Source organism: Primulina tabacum, chromosome 2 (genome assembly GCF_025594145.1).
Source record: "Primulina tabacum isolate GXHZ01 chromosome 2, ASM2559414v2, whole genome shotgun sequence".
NCBI lineage: Eukaryota > Viridiplantae > Streptophyta > Magnoliopsida > Lamiales > Gesneriaceae > Primulina > Primulina tabacum.
The window spans coordinates 51,434,803-51,453,247 of NC_134551.1; the positions used below are offsets into that span (position 1 = coordinate 51,434,803).

At 36.2% G+C, this 18,445-nt stretch overlaps 3 protein-coding genes across 9 annotated transcripts; 1 reads left to right on the top strand and 2 right to left on the bottom strand.

Moving 5' to 3' along the window:
- Nucleotides 1–1,256: 1,256 nt before the first annotated feature.
- Nucleotides 1,257–8,011, bottom strand: LOC142536753 (uncharacterized). 6 transcript variants are annotated; one of them, XM_075642066.1, is made up of 4 exons: nucleotides 5,877–6,001; nucleotides 3,223–3,644; nucleotides 2,622–3,158; nucleotides 1,257–1,623 (listed from the first exon to the last, which is right to left on the bottom strand). In XM_075642066.1, exons 1-4 carry the CDS (start codon nucleotides 5,971–5,973, stop codon nucleotides 1,495–1,497), a joined length of 1,185 nt encoding a protein of 394 aa, XP_075498181.1. In that variant the 5' UTR covers nucleotides 5,974–6,001; the 3' UTR covers nucleotides 1,257–1,494. The 6 variants fall into 6 exon arrangements, 4 of the variants coding, with proteins under 4 accessions (XP_075498181.1, XP_075498180.1, XP_075498177.1 ...); XM_075642065.1 differs by lacking the exon at nucleotides 5,877–6,001 and adding an exon at nucleotides 3,717–4,857; XR_012818446.1 differs by lacking the exons at nucleotides 1,257–1,623; nucleotides 2,622–3,158 and adding exons at nucleotides 6,186–6,719; nucleotides 7,160–8,011 and having other exon boundaries at nucleotides 3,518–3,644; nucleotides 5,877–6,107.
- A 576-nt stretch (nucleotides 8,012–8,587) lies between these two features.
- On the bottom strand, nucleotides 8,588–11,837 carry LOC142536754 (zinc finger protein CONSTANS-LIKE 12-like). 2 transcript variants are annotated; one of them, XM_075642068.1, is made up of 7 exons: nucleotides 11,412–11,837; nucleotides 10,563–11,223; nucleotides 10,173–10,403; nucleotides 9,608–9,930; nucleotides 9,349–9,529; nucleotides 9,048–9,170; nucleotides 8,588–8,972 (listed from the first exon to the last, which is right to left on the bottom strand). In XM_075642068.1, the coding sequence occupies exons 2-5, from the start codon at nucleotides 11,196–11,198 to the stop codon at nucleotides 9,403–9,405; spliced, it is 1,317 nt and encodes a 438-aa protein (XP_075498183.1). In that variant the 5' UTR covers nucleotides 11,199–11,223; nucleotides 11,412–11,837; the 3' UTR covers nucleotides 8,588–8,972; nucleotides 9,048–9,170; nucleotides 9,349–9,402. The 2 variants fall into 2 exon arrangements, with proteins under 2 accessions (XP_075498183.1, XP_075498182.1); XM_075642067.1 differs by having other exon boundaries at nucleotides 8,588–8,950; nucleotides 10,563–11,837.
- A 442-nt stretch (nucleotides 11,838–12,279) lies between these two features.
- LOC142536755 (peroxisome biogenesis protein 22-like) lies at nucleotides 12,280–17,857 on the top strand. The gene is made up of 9 exons (XM_075642069.1): nucleotides 12,280–12,398; nucleotides 12,479–12,689; nucleotides 14,057–14,293; nucleotides 14,373–14,420; nucleotides 15,528–15,584; nucleotides 15,664–15,765; nucleotides 16,569–16,634; nucleotides 17,215–17,316; nucleotides 17,563–17,857. The coding sequence occupies exons 2-9, from the start codon at nucleotides 12,597–12,599 to the stop codon at nucleotides 17,818–17,820; spliced, it is 963 nt and encodes a 320-aa protein (XP_075498184.1). The 5' UTR covers nucleotides 12,280–12,398; nucleotides 12,479–12,596; the 3' UTR covers nucleotides 17,821–17,857.
- The last annotated feature ends 588 nt before the right edge of the window (nucleotides 17,858–18,445 follow it).

Consider the following 18,445-nt stretch of genomic DNA (forward strand, 5'->3'; position numbering starts at 1 on the left):
TTCGATTTCAACTCGAATTCGATAAATTCGAATAAGAATAAAATATTTTTCGAACCGACTCAATTCATTTAACTCCAGCCTCTTGATTTTATAACGATGAATTTGTTGATGCGATTGAATACTTTGATGTACTGCATGGTTTTTCTAGGAAAATAATAATCGATGCCAATTTTCATGAAATTGAATTATAAAATAGCTAATCTCGTAAGTTGTAACTTATTCCTGCTTACTTATTTTTGTACCCCAGAATTTAGTCATTTTTCAAGTTGGGCTATTGAAAAATGACAAAAATTTGTGTGACATGGTCTCGTGAGTCGTATTTTGTGAGACAGATCTCTTATATGGGTCGTCATCCATGAAAAATATTACTTTTTATGCTAAAAATATTGTTTTTTATTGTGAATATCGGTAGAGTTGACCCGTCTCACAGATAAAGAATCGTGAGATCGTAGCACAAGAGACCTATTCTTAAAAATTTGAGAGCAGAAGGTGAAATGATTAAGTAGTTATGATAGAAAATTAAGATTTGTCATGTCGTATTAAACATAATTGTGTTTTGTTTTAAGTTAGAAAGACGAGAATTTTTGCACGAGCAAGTGGTTTTTACATAATTTAATATATATTGAAAAAAAAAATATCATTTGTGCTTTTTTCCCTTTAAAAAAAAAAAACAAATTTTGTTACTTTAATATTGGAAAAATTGTGGAAAGAATGAAATTTTGACTGGAGTATATCCAAGGCGACTTTTTTGGGCAGAGGGCAATATTACCTACATAATTGGTAAGGTAGCTTGTGAATGAAGGCGTCGAACCAAAATTTAGTCGCCTTTTAAATGATGTTGGTGTGGTTAAGGATCATTATTGGGCTGAGGTATGATTAGTAAAACAAAAGCAACAATCTTGAAATTTTATTTTTCCATGCATTAAGTCGCTATATTTCCATTGAAATTTGATGGGTTCTGACTAGTTATTGGAAAACAGGAAGGTTGAAAGCTCAAACCCTAAAAGTAAGTAGATTTGGGATTTTGTACTTTGTAGAGTGGGGGAGGGACGAAAAGATGGGCATTGGGGTCAAAAATACAATGGGGATGAGCCTTATTTTATGAAAGAGAAACTTAAATTGAGGGATTACGATGAAATTTACTAGGCCAAGCCATATGCAGGAGCTGGATACATGTTACATGAGTAGATGTATAAATTAGTGGAACTCAAATCTAGTTTACGAGCATGACCCTCATTCTTGAAAGAGACACAATATATTCTCAAGAGGTGATATCTATGCAACTAATTATCGGTATCGGCCTAACTCTCGACGTGGTTATGTCGCGATTTTCTTCGAACTATTACCAACAACCATAACACTTGATATTAATACATGTTTACCAAATCTCGCGCATATGTTTCATGGTGTTTAATTATAACGTGGACAAAAAAAATATCAAATCTTAGTGAACACATACCTTGTCTTGCTTTAAGAAACTGATAAGTGTCACGACTAAGAATGCATGTAAATTATCTCTTCATCACCGCATTCTCTGATGCTAATTTCCATCACTTTCGAAGAAGAAGAGGAAGAAGAAGTAGAAGGCATCACATCACAACAATGTCTTCTCGGCGCGTGCAGCTGACAGTATGACCAAGACAGAATCATGGCATGAAAAGAATTATAACCATTTGCACCCATAAAACTAATCGTCTAGAATTATCATAAATAATAATTTATTTTTTTTTATTTCATTTACATGGATAAAATTTCATGCATCTTTGCAATAAAAGTATAAAAAAAAACCCATTTCAATAGCACATCGATACGATGAATATAGATCGATCTCACCAATTCTTTAACGTAATTTTCGAAAATTTAGTTTTACAAAGAGTTTCAAACGTTCAAGAGATTAAAGCTAGTCAGTCATGTGGATAGACACACATATATTATATGACAAAAACTTGTTTGAGACGGTCTCATGGGTCGTATTTTATGAGACATATATTTTATTTGGGTAATCCATGAAAAAATATTACTTTTTATGCTAAGAGTCTTACTTTTTATTGTGAATATCGACAAAGTTGACCCGTCTCACAAGAGATTTACTCATATTATATATACTATTGCGACGAACTTTGCAACATAGATTAACTAACTTTGGTGTCATGATGTTTTTTTTATAAAATATTAGCAATACCCTCTTAAAATTATGAAAATGCTTTATTTATTTAATAAAAATATTATAAAAACCTATTTTAGTAAATTTATGTATTCTTTATCATCATCATATCAACTTTCTAAAATATTAAAACTACTAAAATGTTTTCTTTAAACTTTATTCAAACTTTTGAATTTTTAAATTAAATGATTATATAATTCTTAACACAAAAAATTATCAAACGAATCATTATTAAATTAGAAACAAGTTAATATAAAAAATCACAACACGTGCAAACGGTCGTTAGTATACATTAAAGAAGAAAGATAGACCTATTAAAATAAGAAAAATGGTATTTTGAGTCATCCATTTTTTCGATCAAAAAATGGAAATTGGATGAAGGCCTGACATATAGATACTAAATATTAATTATATGTTATGAATTGTTCACCAATGAAACCGAGCATCCAGTTTTTACCTGTTTGGAATCCAGCTCCATCTTCTGGGAGAAAACCATCACTTGTTCAAGCTTCCTGGGAGAACCCGTGTCGAATGCGCAGTTTTCGGAACCATACATTCTTCTGTAGCTACTCCTCACTCTATCTCCGCTCAACCACACCTTATCCAAGAAAAACACAGGCGGCCTGCGACATGGATCTGCCTCAAGCCCCGCTGTGTCCACCCCATACAAATTGTTTGCCCCGCCGCCCTTTCTCCACGGGACATAAGTCTCCCGTGTGCGCAGTGCATCGTGCAAGTTTACATTGCGTGGGAAGATTTGAATAGCGTATCCCCAGGAGATGGAGATTGTCCATGAAAACCAACGATCGTAGCAGACGGTCTGTTGCAGAATTCTCTGCGAATCGATGGTTACTGCTTGGAACAAGTGGTGCAGGGAGTTTATTGTGGTCATGTTAGGGAAGATTGGATCTGTGGCGTCTAAGTGATGGAGGGAGACGAGCGGGCTGAGCGGGTGGGAGGCAAGGAACCCGAACATGTTCCCTCGAAAATCAATCTGAATTTGAGTTTCATGTAAGAAGAAGAATTTATATTTGCAAAATTTTTATGCAAATTCATACCTGATGGAATCCAGGCTCGTGCGTTAAGACAACACCAAGTTCTGTGACGCAGGCATGAATCCTACCATCACTTCCATACAGATGCGGATACCTTTCCAGGCAAGGATCAAAGATCTTAGCCAGCACCTTCGCCAAGGGATAACTAATAGCAAAACCGGCTCCGCCAAAAGCCATTTCGTACGAAAACAGCTTGTTCTGAACAAAGCTTTCAGAATTCGTGCCAATATAATACCACAAACCGTGATCATACTTGGACAGAATCTTTACAAGATTCTCAGGGAAAAAAACCGTGTCATCGTCTCCAAACACGAACCATCTCACATTTGAATGGTTAAGGGCAAAAGTTTCAGACACAACCCGTGCGACACGAATGGCAGATCGGAGACCATTCCGGTACGTATAGCGGAATCGGGTTGTATCTCCTGAAACGCATATGGGAGGAAGATCAGAACTTGTGTTACTTGGTGGAATATTTTCTTCCACGAAAACACAACCCTTCATTTCTTGAGGCCTCCACCAGAGTTTGACATAGTTTTTTCGATTAATCCAGGATTTCTGGTTCGAGGCTATGCCAAAGACAAGATGTTCGAGGGACATTGGTGAGGAGACGTCATTTTGTGAAGTGGAGAAACGGATATTTTCAGTAGGGGTGCTGATAAAATTACAAGAGATGTATAATATAGCACAAAGAGAACACGAAGTTATGAGTAATATTAGACGAATTGATATTTTGGATTTGGATTTTGATTTGGAGGGTGCTTTAAAAAACTGCATCTCTCTCTGTATAGAAGGCAGCAAGCAACAGCGCCTTCGAAGGTGTTGAAATAAATTCCCAAATTTGGCGGTCTTCTTACTCAATTTTTGGATTCTTTCTTAAAATTTGGTAGCTTATTCTTTTACCCAAAATCATCGGCCTAACTAAGGTTGCCAGACTTCTGACATCTTCCTCCCCGAGAAAATTAGATGCATTTCACGTGTTAACTTGACTATCAATTAAGGAAAAAGAAGGTAACTATCAAATTTATCCCACAGATGTCAAAAGGTGGATCAGCTATATTCATAATTTTATATCATATAAAAAGAGAGCGATTTATTGGGAATAATGTGAATGCCAATCCCAATACCTCGTAACAAAATAATGAATACACATGCTAGATCATAAACAGCATAAGAAGTCAGAGGTTTTAGAGTAAATGACACTCGAAAGTAAATAAATATATCACATAACGTGCAGTAAAGCGCAAGTTTTAGTCTATGCCTTGTTGAAGGCTGGCGAACCATAATATATGAATAAATAAGATAAAATAAAATTTACATGTATTCGGGGAAGAAATAAGTGTTAAACCTACAAGTACAAGGGCCAAAGTAAATTTTTCGAAAACCTCTGCGAGCTATAGCAGAAACAACATCAAGCCAATTGCAAGAACTCAAAAACGATTCCTCCTAAAAGATATTCAAACAGCATTTTTCCAGATTCAAAAACCTGTCCCGGGGCTACCTTGGTGAGATTGATCTTCCTATGTTAGGCTCCACCACATCTGCCTCTTGCCTTCTTCGGAAATTATCGTGCTTTAGGTCATGCAAACATATGACTAATGTAATTGTACATTATCCCAGTTATTAAATTTTCAGGCGTCTGTCGGTTAGTTGGATGATTCAGATTTAAGCTGATGGTATCTCTCTTTTGTAGAGATTCCAGCTTCCAAACAATAGATTTCCGGTATGTGTAATCTACAGTAACATAAAATTCTAAGATGTCAACCAGTGGATACTCGCAATGACCAGTTTGAGCAAATGAAAATTGATCAGATCAAATCGAAATTCGTGTTGATCCTATCAGAAAATGCTCATCTACATGTTTCGATGGACCAATTGGTAATTAGGACTAAGGAGAGGCTGCTTGCAAAGCCAAAAAAGTTGAACTCAGCAAAAGCCAAAATATAAAACAAATTTGTCACGCCATGAGAATTTATCAAACAAAGAATGATGCCAACAGATAAGAGAACACTATCAATGAACTCTAAGACAATCCAATGTATATTAACTACCATTATCCCATTTTAAGCATCACACATCAGTTCTCACTTTCCTTAATTTTCTATCATGTAACTGCACACCTTTCTTGCACACGAACACAGATCAGTAATTAATATCTTATTCCACACACACACACACACACACATATCATATTGGAATAGATATTTTAAGGCTCTAAGTAGTTGGATAAGCGAAATAAACATTCAACAGAGTGGAAAAGAGAGATAAATTTCAAATCTAAGAAAATGCAATCAGCGATAGAAGTTAGATAACATGCAAGGTGAATTTGATTTGTCAAACCATGGTTGAAAAAAGCAGATTCATTGGTCGAATAATCTATCAACATCAAGTTTTTGTTATCAAAACCAAACAAAGAAGTGTATCAAAGAGGAAACAAATTTAAAATAGAAAAATATTTAAGTTAAGAAAACGAAATAATAAAAAGACAACTAGAAGCTAGGGAAGAAATCCATATCATGTAATCCAATCTCGTAATAAATGTTTTGGATGATTTAACACTGGGAATTTGTTGCACAAAAGATTTATTTCCTCCCATCCTCCCAAGAACTTAATGGCATGATTTTATATAAATTAATTATACTCAAGTATTTGCTTACTTGATGAATGCTGAAAAGCACAGTTCCCTGTAAAATTGTTAGCATGGCATGGTTGACACATCCGGAGTATGATTCTTGCCAAAAGACTCCGTAACATGAAGCGTCCTTTTGAGATAAAATTTATCCCCGCATAGAAATTAGTTCATGAGTTCCACAGTTTCTGATTTGGATAATCATCGTTTCATCAAAAGATACCGAAATATCACAGCAGTGACGACGGGGCGCCTTCAACTGCAATAGAAGGAAAATTAAATGAATCATAATGAAGCTATGTAAAAAAAAAATTGTCACCAATACCAAATTTAATACCTGTTCAATATCAAAGTTTTGCTTGACCGAGAAAACACTAATAACTTTCAAGTTCTTGATCGCTTTTCTTCTAACACACTTTCCATCATCATGCCTCGTGTAGTTCGTCGAGATCCCAGTGCTATCAGAAACTACATTATTTAGAAAAAAGACGACGGGTCTTTCGCAAGGATCACTCCGGAATTCTCTTGTGTTAAACATAAAATGGCTTGAAGCCACATCTCTGCCTCTCTTCCAGGGTCTAAAAGTTCTCTGAAGCGAGAGAACTTCCGGAAGAAGCATATTTTCCTCATACAATTGAATAGCATAACCCCATGAAATCGAAACTGTGAGTTCATTGGTACGATCATAGCAAACAGTTTGCTGCAATATCCTAGCTGGATCAAAATGTGCAGCTTTGAACAGATGTTCCAAAGAATGAATTCTGCTCATGCCAGGAAAGATTGGTTCCACAGCATCTATGTGATGAAGCGAAGCAACAAGTGATAATGGATGTGAAGAAAGCATCCCAAACAAATTTCCTCGAATGTCAACCTAAAGATTAATAGACAACTGAAATAAAGGACAAATCACGGAATAGAAGCTGATTCTGACTGAATAAATCTAAACTTCTTAACCCAACAAAGTAAGTGAATACAGGGCCAAAAAAATGCTAAAAAATTTGATCTGCTCGTTAGCAAATACATACCACTGTGAATCTAAGATACTTATAAGTAAAGGAGAATGATGAATACAAGACATGGGTGGAACAGTGCTAGGCATAATTGTTTACGATAATTACTTGAGAATGTACATAACATAAATCCAATTTATCAAGTAAGGTTGCAAACAACAAAAGAACAATAAAAAGCGCAACTAAGTATTAAAAACATATTTATGATATATTGCATATAAATTTCATCGCACCAACATAAGGCTTCCGAGACAAAAAAATACTACACGATAATGGGAAATGACATCAAAAAACATCACACCTGATGGAAGCCGGGTTCAACTGTTAACCGGACACCGAGCTCAGACACGCAAGCGAAAATCCGAGCATCGCTTCCATACAAATGGGGATACCTATTAAGGCAAGAATCTAGAACCCGGTGCATTGCCTGAACTAAAGGTGCACTAATAGCATAACCGCCGCCGCCAAACGCCATGTCAAAGGAAAACTTCTCGTTCTGCTCGTAAATCTCAGAGCTACAACCAATGTAGTACCACCTACTATGATCATACTTGGACAAGATTTTCACTAAATTGTCAGTGAAAAACACTGTGTCATCATCCCCAAAAACGTACCAGGAAATGTCGGGAATGTTGAGAGCAAAAGCGTCTTTCACAATGCGGGCGATACGGTGGCCGGCAGTGAGGTAGGAGGAGTTCTGGGGGATGATAATCGGAGGCAGTGTAGAGAAGGAGGAGGGATTGGGTACGGGGAGGTCTAGGAAAAGGAAGGTGGTATTGAGGTGGGAAATGGGGTTATGCCACATCTGGACGTAAGCAGCGCGGGAGGCGAAAGAGGAAGCAGATGAGGCTATCGAGAATAGTAGGTTCTTGACGGTGATCGGCGGAGGATACGGCGGTGACGGTGGGGTTTCGGTGCCTTCGAAGGCGGTATCCGGTGGTTGAACGTGGAGGTGGTGGAGATAGAGGAGGAGGGAGATGGAGAGGGCGGCGGATAGGAGGAGGAGGGAATCCTTGACGCGCGATGCTGCAAAGGGTCTCGAAATTATGGGCATTTCTCGAATCTGGCACGCAGAAAACACACAGTGAGTGTGGGTAAATTGAGAAAGACGAGGAATCGACAGAAACAAATCGAGATGTTGGATTTGCTGTGGTTGGTTGCCGGTACAAATGAAAAAAAGAAAGCGTTAAATCGCATTTCGCCCCCTTACCTATGTTTTTTTTCAATTCGAACTCTTAAAAATTAAAATATTAATTAGATGATTTCTCATTCCTTAAATATAGTATTATTATAATTATTCATTAATTAACGGTTATTACACTGTTATATTTAATACTACTAATCACGCCATGATCAAAATATTTTACTACGTAATTATCCAAAGCTAAGGGTTCAATAGTCATTCTGTTCGAGCTATCTTTTTGTATTACGTTATATACTTAATTTGTGCAATTTTGATAAGGGTATGACAAGCTTCAATAATTACTAATTTATCCTTCGCAACTTTGATAATTTCCATATTACCCATGGCCAACTTTAACTACCCCTCTTTTATAATACAAATAGCCACACTAACCTTATTCTAGAAATTAATTATAAATCACAAATTATAATTTAAAAAAAAAGACAAAAAAATCAATTGTACAAATACGGCGACATTAGTGTGTATAATTTATAATAGGTAGGCAGCAAGTATATGTTAGTGCTTGACATGAAAAATAAATGCTCAGACCAATATTTCTTGGTCATATATTATTGTTTTGTAATAATATCTGTGTGTGGTTTATACAGTTTTCTTGTAAATATAAACAAAAAATGGATCCATCTAAACTGGGATTCCCTTTTTCTATATTCCAAAAATAGAAATTCTACGGTGAAACAACCAAAATTCAGTGGCTGATCTCGATCACATAAACAAGTCTTAGATCTATTCAAATTTATTACACACAGCTTTATATCTAAACTGGTTGGACCATAATCAAGAACTGGTGTTTGATCAATACTGAAGCGGACGTGTATATTAGGTAGGAACCACAATATCACTTGAGAAGATCTTTCGGCAAAGAGTTGTCAGGAAAAATAATCTTGTCTTCTGAAAGTAGAAACCTTCAAGACTGAAGATGACGGAGATTACGCTAACAAAATATCGATATGCTTTCATGAATTATAATCGAAGTGTGTGGTAGTACCTGTCAGAATGATTATATTGAGGCTAAGGGATGTCTCGAGAAAAGAATGCGCGGTGGATCTTAGATCTACGTCTTGATGAAATGAAACATGCTTTCATAGGTTCAGCTGCACACTGCAAGTTCCTGTCAGCAGAAATATGTCAAAGAAATATATTAAGATGAAGGGTTGTGTCTGAAGTAAACTAGAACTTGGGGGATTGGCGTATAACTAAAATCAAATAATTGTTGCAATATTATTTATTGATCTTATTGTTTAGATTACGAAGTCTGAGATTAGAGTAGGGTAATGTATGATATATACCTCTACGGAAAGAAAATGCATCTACTAAGGCAGGGAGAAATTCGGTGACATAGATTAACAATCACTTGGTCCAGCAGGGTCCAAGTGAAAAGCTTCACCAGACTTGACGAATCTACCTTTAACACGCCTTCTTGTATCGGCTCTCGCTTTACGAGAAGCATATCTTATCTGTTTTCCGAACCTACATTCCGATGCATATTCAATAATATAGCACAATGCATTAGAAAGACAAGATTGAAATGACCATAGAAGCACTTACGTTCTTGTCTTCTTCTTTTCATTGTATCTCATCTTGGCTTTATCCCTCGCCTGTGGACAACTTGGTTCGAAATTAGAATCCCAAGGGGACTCACCGGTCAGAAATAAAGTCGATAACCCACAGTCTTGATAATCAGCTGCGCTACTTTCCCCGGTTATGTTAGACAAAGATAGCGACATGCTTGAAGGGACTCCTCCACTTGCAAAACCAGGGCAGAGATTTGAATTCATAAACATGCAATTAGAATTGCTATTCATCGCGGGGATCAAATTAGTCGAAGTGGTTGGAAAACACAAGCCCTCTTGTTGTACGGACGAGGATGCCTAATCATAACATAGGATGCATTATTTGCAGCATCAAGAAAAGAAATGCATGCATACATGTGTGGACTTAAGCACTTCCTTTATGGTTGGTAGTGGTGGTCAGACTGTATCAGCAGTCGCACTGGACAGCAGGATAATTCTTGGCCCCAACAATATTTATATGACATATTGTAGTACGACGAGTTAACATTTAAAGTAAACGATAAGACAAATATAAAGAGAGACAAATGTTATAGCAGAACCTCCAAAGTGCTTTCAATATGTGTGGTATTGGATCCAGTGACCGACAAGTTTTTCTCCATCAACAAGCCACCACATGTTCCTCCGTCAGATATCTCTATTGTCTGGTTTTGCAAATTCTCCAACATTTCATACCCACTCTCGAAGTTTAGGGCAATTTCATCCATGTCAATACTGTCACGTATATCATCACTTTCATGAAGCCCGAGATCCTTAATACTTTCAACACACCCCTGGTATATATAGCCAAGTCGAAGTCAATGCTAATTTAGCACAGAATTAATATCAAGTCCTAAGTTATAAAGCATTAGTCCAAAGAAACTACACGCATTTCAAATTCTTGTCCATGAATTTTAGATTACTTCCAATTTATTACTTAGGATTTGGATCACCTTTTGCAGGGTGGTTGCTTGAGAGAAGAAAGGTGTTTGATCTCTGTTCGATGATGCATATTTCTGATTCCAAACTTGTGAGGACATAAAGTTAGGCAGAAGTATAGGTGGTATTGGCGGTGGAAACGCCCATGAATCGAACTTGACACAAGAGGCAATCTCGTTCAGCCTATTCGCCACCATTCCTCCAACACCACCACCACCACCACCACCACCACCACCAGAAGACGACGATCCTCCAATTTCAATCTTTCCATCAACTGTTACAATCCCCTCAAGCAATTTACTAGAATCGAGAACGGGTGACCAAATCCTGGAGAACTCGACAGGAGAAGGGCATCCACTGTAAAAGTTCAACTTGAGGCGATCATGCCCCGGGCCAGAGCAGCCACCACCACCGACACGACAGCCATTGTCACAGGCCTGGCAAAAACAAAGCTCCTCGTCGAGGCACCGCAAGATCGCAGCCTGTGAATAACACTTATCACAAATGAGGGATCGGAGATGCCTTCTTGACAAACAATTTGCTGAGTGAACACATCCATCACACTGCAAGCACAGCCGGGCAGCATCCGGTTTGCAATACACTACTGCCCTCACCACCCCACAGAAGTCGCACACAGGCTGACCCGCCATCTTTACCAATATCTATTGCTTTCCACTAAGACAATGCATCATTAAATCACTATATAATTTTATTTTTAATCAAGAAACAGCTGGGATCATGAACCGGAAAAAGGCAGAAACTAAATCATCAAACGAATTTTCAACATAAAAGCGGGAATCCCACTAATCTTATTCGCAAATAAAAAGAAGGCACTGAAACAAGTTAAATGGACCATCACTAACCAACATCCAATGAATGATCATAACCCATTGATGGAAACAATGCAGATAACTGATTCGAATGGATAAAAACTTTTATTATTTTTGATTTGACAAGAATGCATTTATATTTGAACAGAAAACAGGGAACAGACAAAGATTTATAGGTTGATGATGAACTGGTGCATATTTATCCACGTGCTTCCGATGATCTGGGTTACAGAAACGTGGAGAAATGTGGGTTCTGAGAACAGATTTGATTGCTGATCTGGAAAATGTTTGAAGAAAGAAAAAACTGAGCTTGAGACTCGCTCAATATATGCTGAGGTGTGGGATTGTCCTGGCCACAACTTTGCTGTTGAATCATCCAAACTTCTGTATGGATATACTCCTCGTATTATAGTAAGAAAAACATCTGAAGTGTATACTCGACGGACATGGCTTGGGATTTGATTTCATTTCCGTGTAACTATTACCATTAAACATACATAAAGCGATTTGGAGTTGATATTTCAATTTTATTTTTAATCATAAATCTTTTAAGACATTAATTATAGGTTCTTTTGAGAAATCATATAATAACTAACATGATAGTCACGTTATTTAATGATAATATTGTTGTTAAATTTTGGGTGTGTGTTTGTGAAGTCGTTTGATTACTTTATACTAAAAGTTAAAATTTCGTCACATCAACAATTTTGATATACTGAGTGTGTATATTCGTGATATTATTTCATAAGTCAAGTTTCAGATGATAACGATGAATTTATCGATAATATTTACTTTATATTAAAAATATTCAAGACCGAGGGTTTGACCAATGATTTCATCGGAATTCCCCATGTATGGACTCAACTTCCGAGTATTCTCCATAGGATATTAAAAAAAAAAATCCATGTAAAAAAAATGAATTTTGAACCAGATTAAAAAAATGAAATGGAAAATGTAAAAACTGCTCCACTGGAAAAGGTGGAATTCGTTTCTCAGACAACAGCACCTTCCCCTGTCCCGGTCTCTCTCCTTGCAGGCTTCAGCTTTCCTTTTCCTCTGTGCCGTGATGTTATCATTTAACAGAAATGGTTAATTAACAGATTGAGAGACTAAAATCCCGGAAGCTGAAGTTCAATTTCGAATTTCGCCAAATCCAAAAAAGGGTCAATCGGGTTTTGTTCAATTGATTCAGATAAGAAGAAATTGCTGTAAGTTCTCATGGCCGATAATTCTAGAGAAGATCTTTTGCGGTTGGTCAAGCGTGTTGGAGCTTTTCTGACAGTCAAGATTTCCAATATCTTCCGACACATGGTTTTAGTTCTCTCTATTCGGTTTTATTTTTTTCTTCAAGTTCTTTGGTTTTGGCGAATCGTGTGTGTTTTAAGTTTTGATCATTTTCTCTCCCTGTATTTTTCGCTGTATTTTCCAGATGTATTTCAGCATTTCTTTGTTGTCAATTTAGGGTTTTTTTCGTTTTTACGGTGGATGTTGGGTTTCTTTTTGTTTGTCATGACGGTAGATTTGGTTTTAGACATTAAGTTTAGCTGAATATTTAGGTTTATTAGTTTATAAGTCGAAATCTGCGATTTTTGTCGTATTTTGCGTGGTTTGAAGTTTTGTCTTGTTTTTTAGTGACTAAATCTGTGGAGTATTTTAGTGCGTCGCACCAAAAAATGGCATGCTGCTATAGCAGTAAGATTCATGTTTTGTGATCAGAAAAAAACGAGAAGGTGATATGGTATGCATGCAGATTAATGTGTGCTATGTTTCTTATTATTTGAATCTAGTTACACTTTCCGTGCCGAAATATCTAAACACGAATAATTGAGTGGTTTTTTGGTGTTGTGATGAAAGAGAGAAATGTTTAATGGTCGACTGGTAAAGAACAAGTTTTGATTTCCTAATATGTTACAATAGCAACATTTATCCTTGGATCTAAGGAGACGACTCATTGATGCTGATTAATGATTATGATCGATGAAGAGGAACGATAGCTGCCAAGGCATTTTTTATGAGATGAAGTTGCGATATCAATGTTTAGTTGTTAAATATTCATTGTTCTTAAGAGAATACGAAATCTTCTTTAATAAACGGTTTGGATCCAATCATTACTAATGTCAACTGTTGAGACCCTTTCAAGTTTGTTCCCTTCCTTTAGTATACCTTTATGCACTCATTTTCGATTAATCAAGCCTTTGATACATAGGAAAATGGGAAAACAATAAAGATAACCAAGTCTTCTGTTGTTTGCATGGATAAGATATGACAAATGTTCTTTTAACACTTGACTGGTTTTTGAAGAAGGCCTTATGCCAGTGAAGGCAACTTTGAGTTTTTGCTAGCTATTTAGAAAGATCAAGTTTTTTTAGTAATCAAACAGTTAGTTTTTATGGGAAACATTTGAAGGTATTCTGGATGAACTTTGTGTGGGGAACATTTAATCTCGGCCTATGAGTTGAAGAATCCTTTTGGAGTTCTTATTCCTCACGAATCGAGTGCAAAGAGCATTTTGGCGTCTTAGAGCTCCCTTTGGTTTGCAAATTAACTGTTAGAATATGATTCTAAAAAATTCTTTGTTGTTTGAACGATTTCATTTGTACTTGGAAAATTGCGCTCAAAAGAGAAGAAAATAGCATTTTGGTTTACTAGTTAATATTTCTTACTTGTTTGGACCACAGGATTCAAGATCTGTTGGGGCCATAGCAGGGCTAGCATTTGCTTTAGTTTTTACTTGGAGACTATTGAGAACTCCTAGGGGGCCTCCAAGAAGTCAACCTAAAAGGCAGGCATCAACAACTGGCAGTTCTGGTGTTAGTAGTCATGCAAATGTCAATGATGCATCTTCACAGGTTGGCGATCCTTCAGAAGATTCCAGAACTCAAAATGTGATCGATGAATTCTTTCAGCCTGTGAAGGTTGGTCAACTATATGTTAATATTTTAATTTTGCACAGTATTTGGAATTATTGTAACTGCTTTTTTGGTTCAATTGCAGCCAACTCTTGCGCAAATAGTTAGACAAAGGTTGAGTGAAGGAAGGAAGGTAGTTATGCATTTTGTAGCTGACCTGCTTTCATTTGATGTGTGCATGTGTGGTTACTTATTTAATTGCTAGTTGATGAGCATGGTCTTTCCCTGCTCTGGTTCTTTAGCTGAAGCTGAAATAACTTGATAGTTGACATATGGAAGTAAGATATTCCCTGATATCAATTCAGGAAACTCCGACATAAATTTTTGCCCTCTACGTATTCAAGTAAAAAGCGAACCTTAGTATATTATGTAGTGGATGTATCTTCCCTCAATGAATTAGACTTCTGCAATCAGCAAGGATAGGAAATTAAGAATAAAATGGTACAGAGGAGTTAACTGGGATTCAATTGTTGCAGTGGTAGACTAGAAAGTAGGAAGAATACATACTAAGTATAGACTGAAAAGAGTGTATTGAGCTAGATCTAATTATTGTCTTGGGGCTCCTCATGTGTGACATCCAAATAGTGGAAGAAAAACTAGAACCCTTATAGGTAGGTAGGCATCACTTGAAAAAGTTAAGAGAGTAATAATTTTATTGATAAGTGGGTTCATGGTTATTGTACTAAATAGGTAAAAAAGAGTTAGATCTTAGATGTATATTAAGTTATGTGGATGAAATTACAAACGTTGAAAATTTTGGAAGAGAAGAGCATGCATTTTGATACCCGGTAGAATTTATAGAATGCGAAATAGTTTAGTCTCTGTGCTTTTTGCTATATATTACTTGGTTCCCATGGGCAGAGTTGCTCATTTTTGGTGCCAACCCTACCTCTTGCTAATAAGAAACCATGTTGCGCTTGTGCAACTGGCACATAAGTAAAGTTACAAACCATGTTGTAACTAGTGCAACGGGCACGTAAGTAAGTCCAATGTTTATTGAAGTTTTTACTATTCCTATAATTTCCTCAACCTTAATGTCGCAGTTTTAGTACTCCAAGACACGATGTATTTCAATTCCCATTCCTGCAGAACTATGTACATGGTCATAAGGTGGTGGTACTTGTTAAAGCTTGAAACCAATGTCAAATCTGCACTTAATTGAATTCTGATTTTGTGATTGAACGATTTTTGACTCTCATGGAAATGACTTGGCTCTTTTCCAACATCTTAACCGATACAGGTAACATGCCGGTTGCTTGATGTAATTCTCGAGGAAAGCAGTCCAGAGGAGCTGCAGGTAATCCTAGTTTCCAATCATTTTACATGATGTCATCATCACGAATCCCTCATTTTTGGCGGACTTTCTTTTTGGCCAGAAGCAAGCAACTGTCAAATCATCAATTTTGGAGGTTTTGCTTGAGGTCACAAAGTTTTGTGATCTCTATCTCATGGAAAGAGTGTTGGATGACCAAAGCGAAGTAAGTTAGAAACAATTTCTTCCCCTAAGTGTATTTTTAAAAGTTTTTGTTATATGTTTTTTTTGGTAATTCAGTGATTATACACGGTTGAGATAGAACTTTACAGATGCTGATAAAAGACTGAAGTTGTCAGCATAACTGCAGATAACTGCATGCATGCTTGACCGAACTGCAGTTATTAATTCATTAACATTTTGGAACAATCATTAGTTGATTTTGGATATATTGGCGGTGACCTCTGTAGTTTTATTTTTCTTTCTTGGAGGAATGGACTGCTTCACATTTTGAATTGTATTACCACACCTATTGTGCATTTGGTATGTTGAAAAATTTGTCTCTCCATCCCTGCCAAATTATTACATACAGCTAGATATCTGATAAACTGAAGCACAAGCTTTTGTATTCATTTGGATGTTTAAATGTTTATGTGAACTTTTGAGTAAAAAGAAATGCCTTTTGGCATCACATATAACGTTCAAATGATTATGTAGAGAAACTTTTTCAGAGTTGGGGAATTGAAGTACCTTACCTTCTTTGCTTGTGAGGATACTTATGGCATTGGCTGTTTCCTTTTCAGGCGAGCTGAGGCATAGATATAGCTCAGAATATGTACCAATACTCTTTAAGTCTATAAGAATATAAGACAAGTATTTAATAAATGAGCAGAATAATTCTGCAAATCAAATCTGAAGAGTGTCAGGATACATCGTAATGAAGCTTTTATGCACTTGTTATTATTGAACTTTGTTGTTGATATGAGCTTCTGATTCTAATTCACTAATAGGCTGAATAAAATAATGCAGAAGAATGTTCTCGTAGCTTTGGAAGAGGCTGGGGTTTTTACTTCTGGTGGTTTGGTCAAAGATAAGGTATTGCTTAATATCGATATTTCGTGCATAAAAAGTTTTTCGGTTCAATTTTTGCACAGGTCCTTTAATTTTATTTCGGGTCATGCTTTATGTGAAGTACATTAAGAATGTGCTGTACGTTTATTATCTTCAATGTGATTGATATTCATTCACTTCATACAATCATCCTGCGAAGTAAACTGTTAAATTTATGTACTACTTGATTTTAGCACAATTTAGTACCATTTGCATGGCTGCGGCATCCTACACTGTATAAAAGTGCTTTGGTTGTATTTTGTCCCTGAAGCTTGACATGATTACTAGGCGATCTCTTTTGGACATTCTGTCTTACACTTGTCAAAAGTCTAATCATATATTTAGTTTGCATAAAGTATGATTTACTTGCTGTTGCTGTTCGTTGTTGTGGCCTTGCAGAAGTAATTTGTGTACATGGGTTAGGCAGTTGCGGTTTAACATCTTGCATTTTCGCTGGGATCTGAATTATGTTACATAATCAGCCAGTTTCACGTGCCAAACACTGGTTCAAACTTTTGAACCACTGTCCCGTTTTATTCCATTTATCTAATTAATGAACCTGCAGGTGCTTTTCTGTAGCACGGAGACCGGGCGATCGTCTTTTGTCAGACAACTTGAACCAGATTGGCACATAGACTCCAATCCTGAAATTGTTAACCAGTTATCGGTATGTGCTACTTTTTTCAAATCATCATATTCATCCTATTCATATAGTGAAAAACTACAAGTTCTGCGATAGTAACGATGAATTGACTGAGATGTTTCCAAATACCATTATCGATATGGAAATCGACGATTAATTTTGTGTTGGCCTCTCTATCTATTGTATTATAATTTTCAAATTTGACAAAAAATTTCCTGTTTTCGAGTTACAACCTTTGTTTTGAATCGATTATACCTTCCCACTTCCCAGAGATTCATCAAGTATCTGCTTCACATCTCTTCTGTCAAGCTCGAACGGCCCCCCTCCAACGTTGTCACTGCTGCGTCCTTGGAACGATACTTTGGAATTGTCCTGATGCGAGGGAACCTAGGTTCTTGCACATTTTTCTCATGCTTTTTCTTCTTTGTTTGGAGTTTGGTAAATGTAATGTATGGTTCCTTAATTCCCAGCAGTTGTACGCCAATTCCTGTGTTCCATATTTATGTTTATCAAATAAATTTGTTGTAAGAACACTTGCGGAAAAGATTGTTATTATTCAGAATAATCTATCTGTAGCACACTTTACTTTCAAGGGTAAAGAAGTTAGCAACGTAAACTTGTGCTAAATCGGTTTTATTTGTCATACAACAGATGTCATTTGAATCAGAAGAAACTTTGCTCCTTGCTTATTGCTTTGGTTTCACATCACTCACTTTCCCATCTTCAAAACTCATCGAATAATTTTTTATGTTAAGACTTCATTTGATTCTTATTTCAATAATAATAATATGCTTAAAAATATTTTAGAGGTTGAAAACTTTCTAATCGATTATTCCAATAAAATTATTTTGATAATCTTTTAATTGAATTGGTGTGATCCATCAAAATTTTAATTTTTTGATCCAATGCTTGATGTTGAGTTAGAGTATAAATCAAAATTGATAAAAACAAAATATAAAATCGAATTTTTATTGTTTTACGAAAAATTATAGCTAATGATAAGAACGTAATTCAAATTTTTTAACCATACATCAGTTAAAGCGTCACATTAAGATAATGTAACTCGTTGCATTCCATAATAATCGAATATGTTATATGATCGATCATTTATTACTTTGCTTATAGTGGATGGTAAAAACCACATCTCAAATTC

Coding starts and splice junctions, on each gene's coding strand:
- LOC142536755 (XM_075642069.1), top strand. CDS start 12,597: ATGGCCGATAATTCTAGAGAAGATCTTTTGCGGTTGGTCAAGCGTGTT. Junction 12,690..14,056: donor CCAATATCTTCCGACACATG/GTTTTAGTTCTC, acceptor TTTGGACCACAG/GATTCAAGATCTGTTGGGGC. Junction 17,317..17,562: donor AAATTGTTAACCAGTTATCG/GTATGTGCTACT, acceptor CCCACTTCCCAG/AGATTCATCAAGTATCTGCT.
- LOC142536753 (XM_075642062.1), bottom strand. CDS start 3,996: ATGCAGTTTTTTAAAGCACCCTCCAAATCAAAATCCAAATCCAAAATA. Junction 3,159..3,222: donor ACGAGCCTGGATTCCATCAG/GTATGAATTTGC, acceptor ACTCAAATTCAG/ATTGATTTTCGAGGGAACAT. Junction 1,624..2,621: donor TGGAGCTGGATTCCAAACAG/GTAAAAACTGGA, acceptor TCATACTGTCAG/CTGCACGCGCCGAGAAGACA.
- LOC142536754 (XM_075642068.1), bottom strand. CDS start 11,198: ATGGCGGGTCAGCCTGTGTGCGACTTCTGTGGGGTGGTGAGGGCAGTA. Junction 10,404..10,562: donor AAGCAACCACCCTGCAAAAG/GTGATCCAAATC, acceptor TATATATACCAG/GGGTGTGTTGAAAGTATTAA. Junction 9,530..9,607: donor GAAAAGAAGAAGACAAGAAC/GTAAGTGCTTCT, acceptor ATCGGAATGTAG/GTTCGGAAAACAGATAAGAT.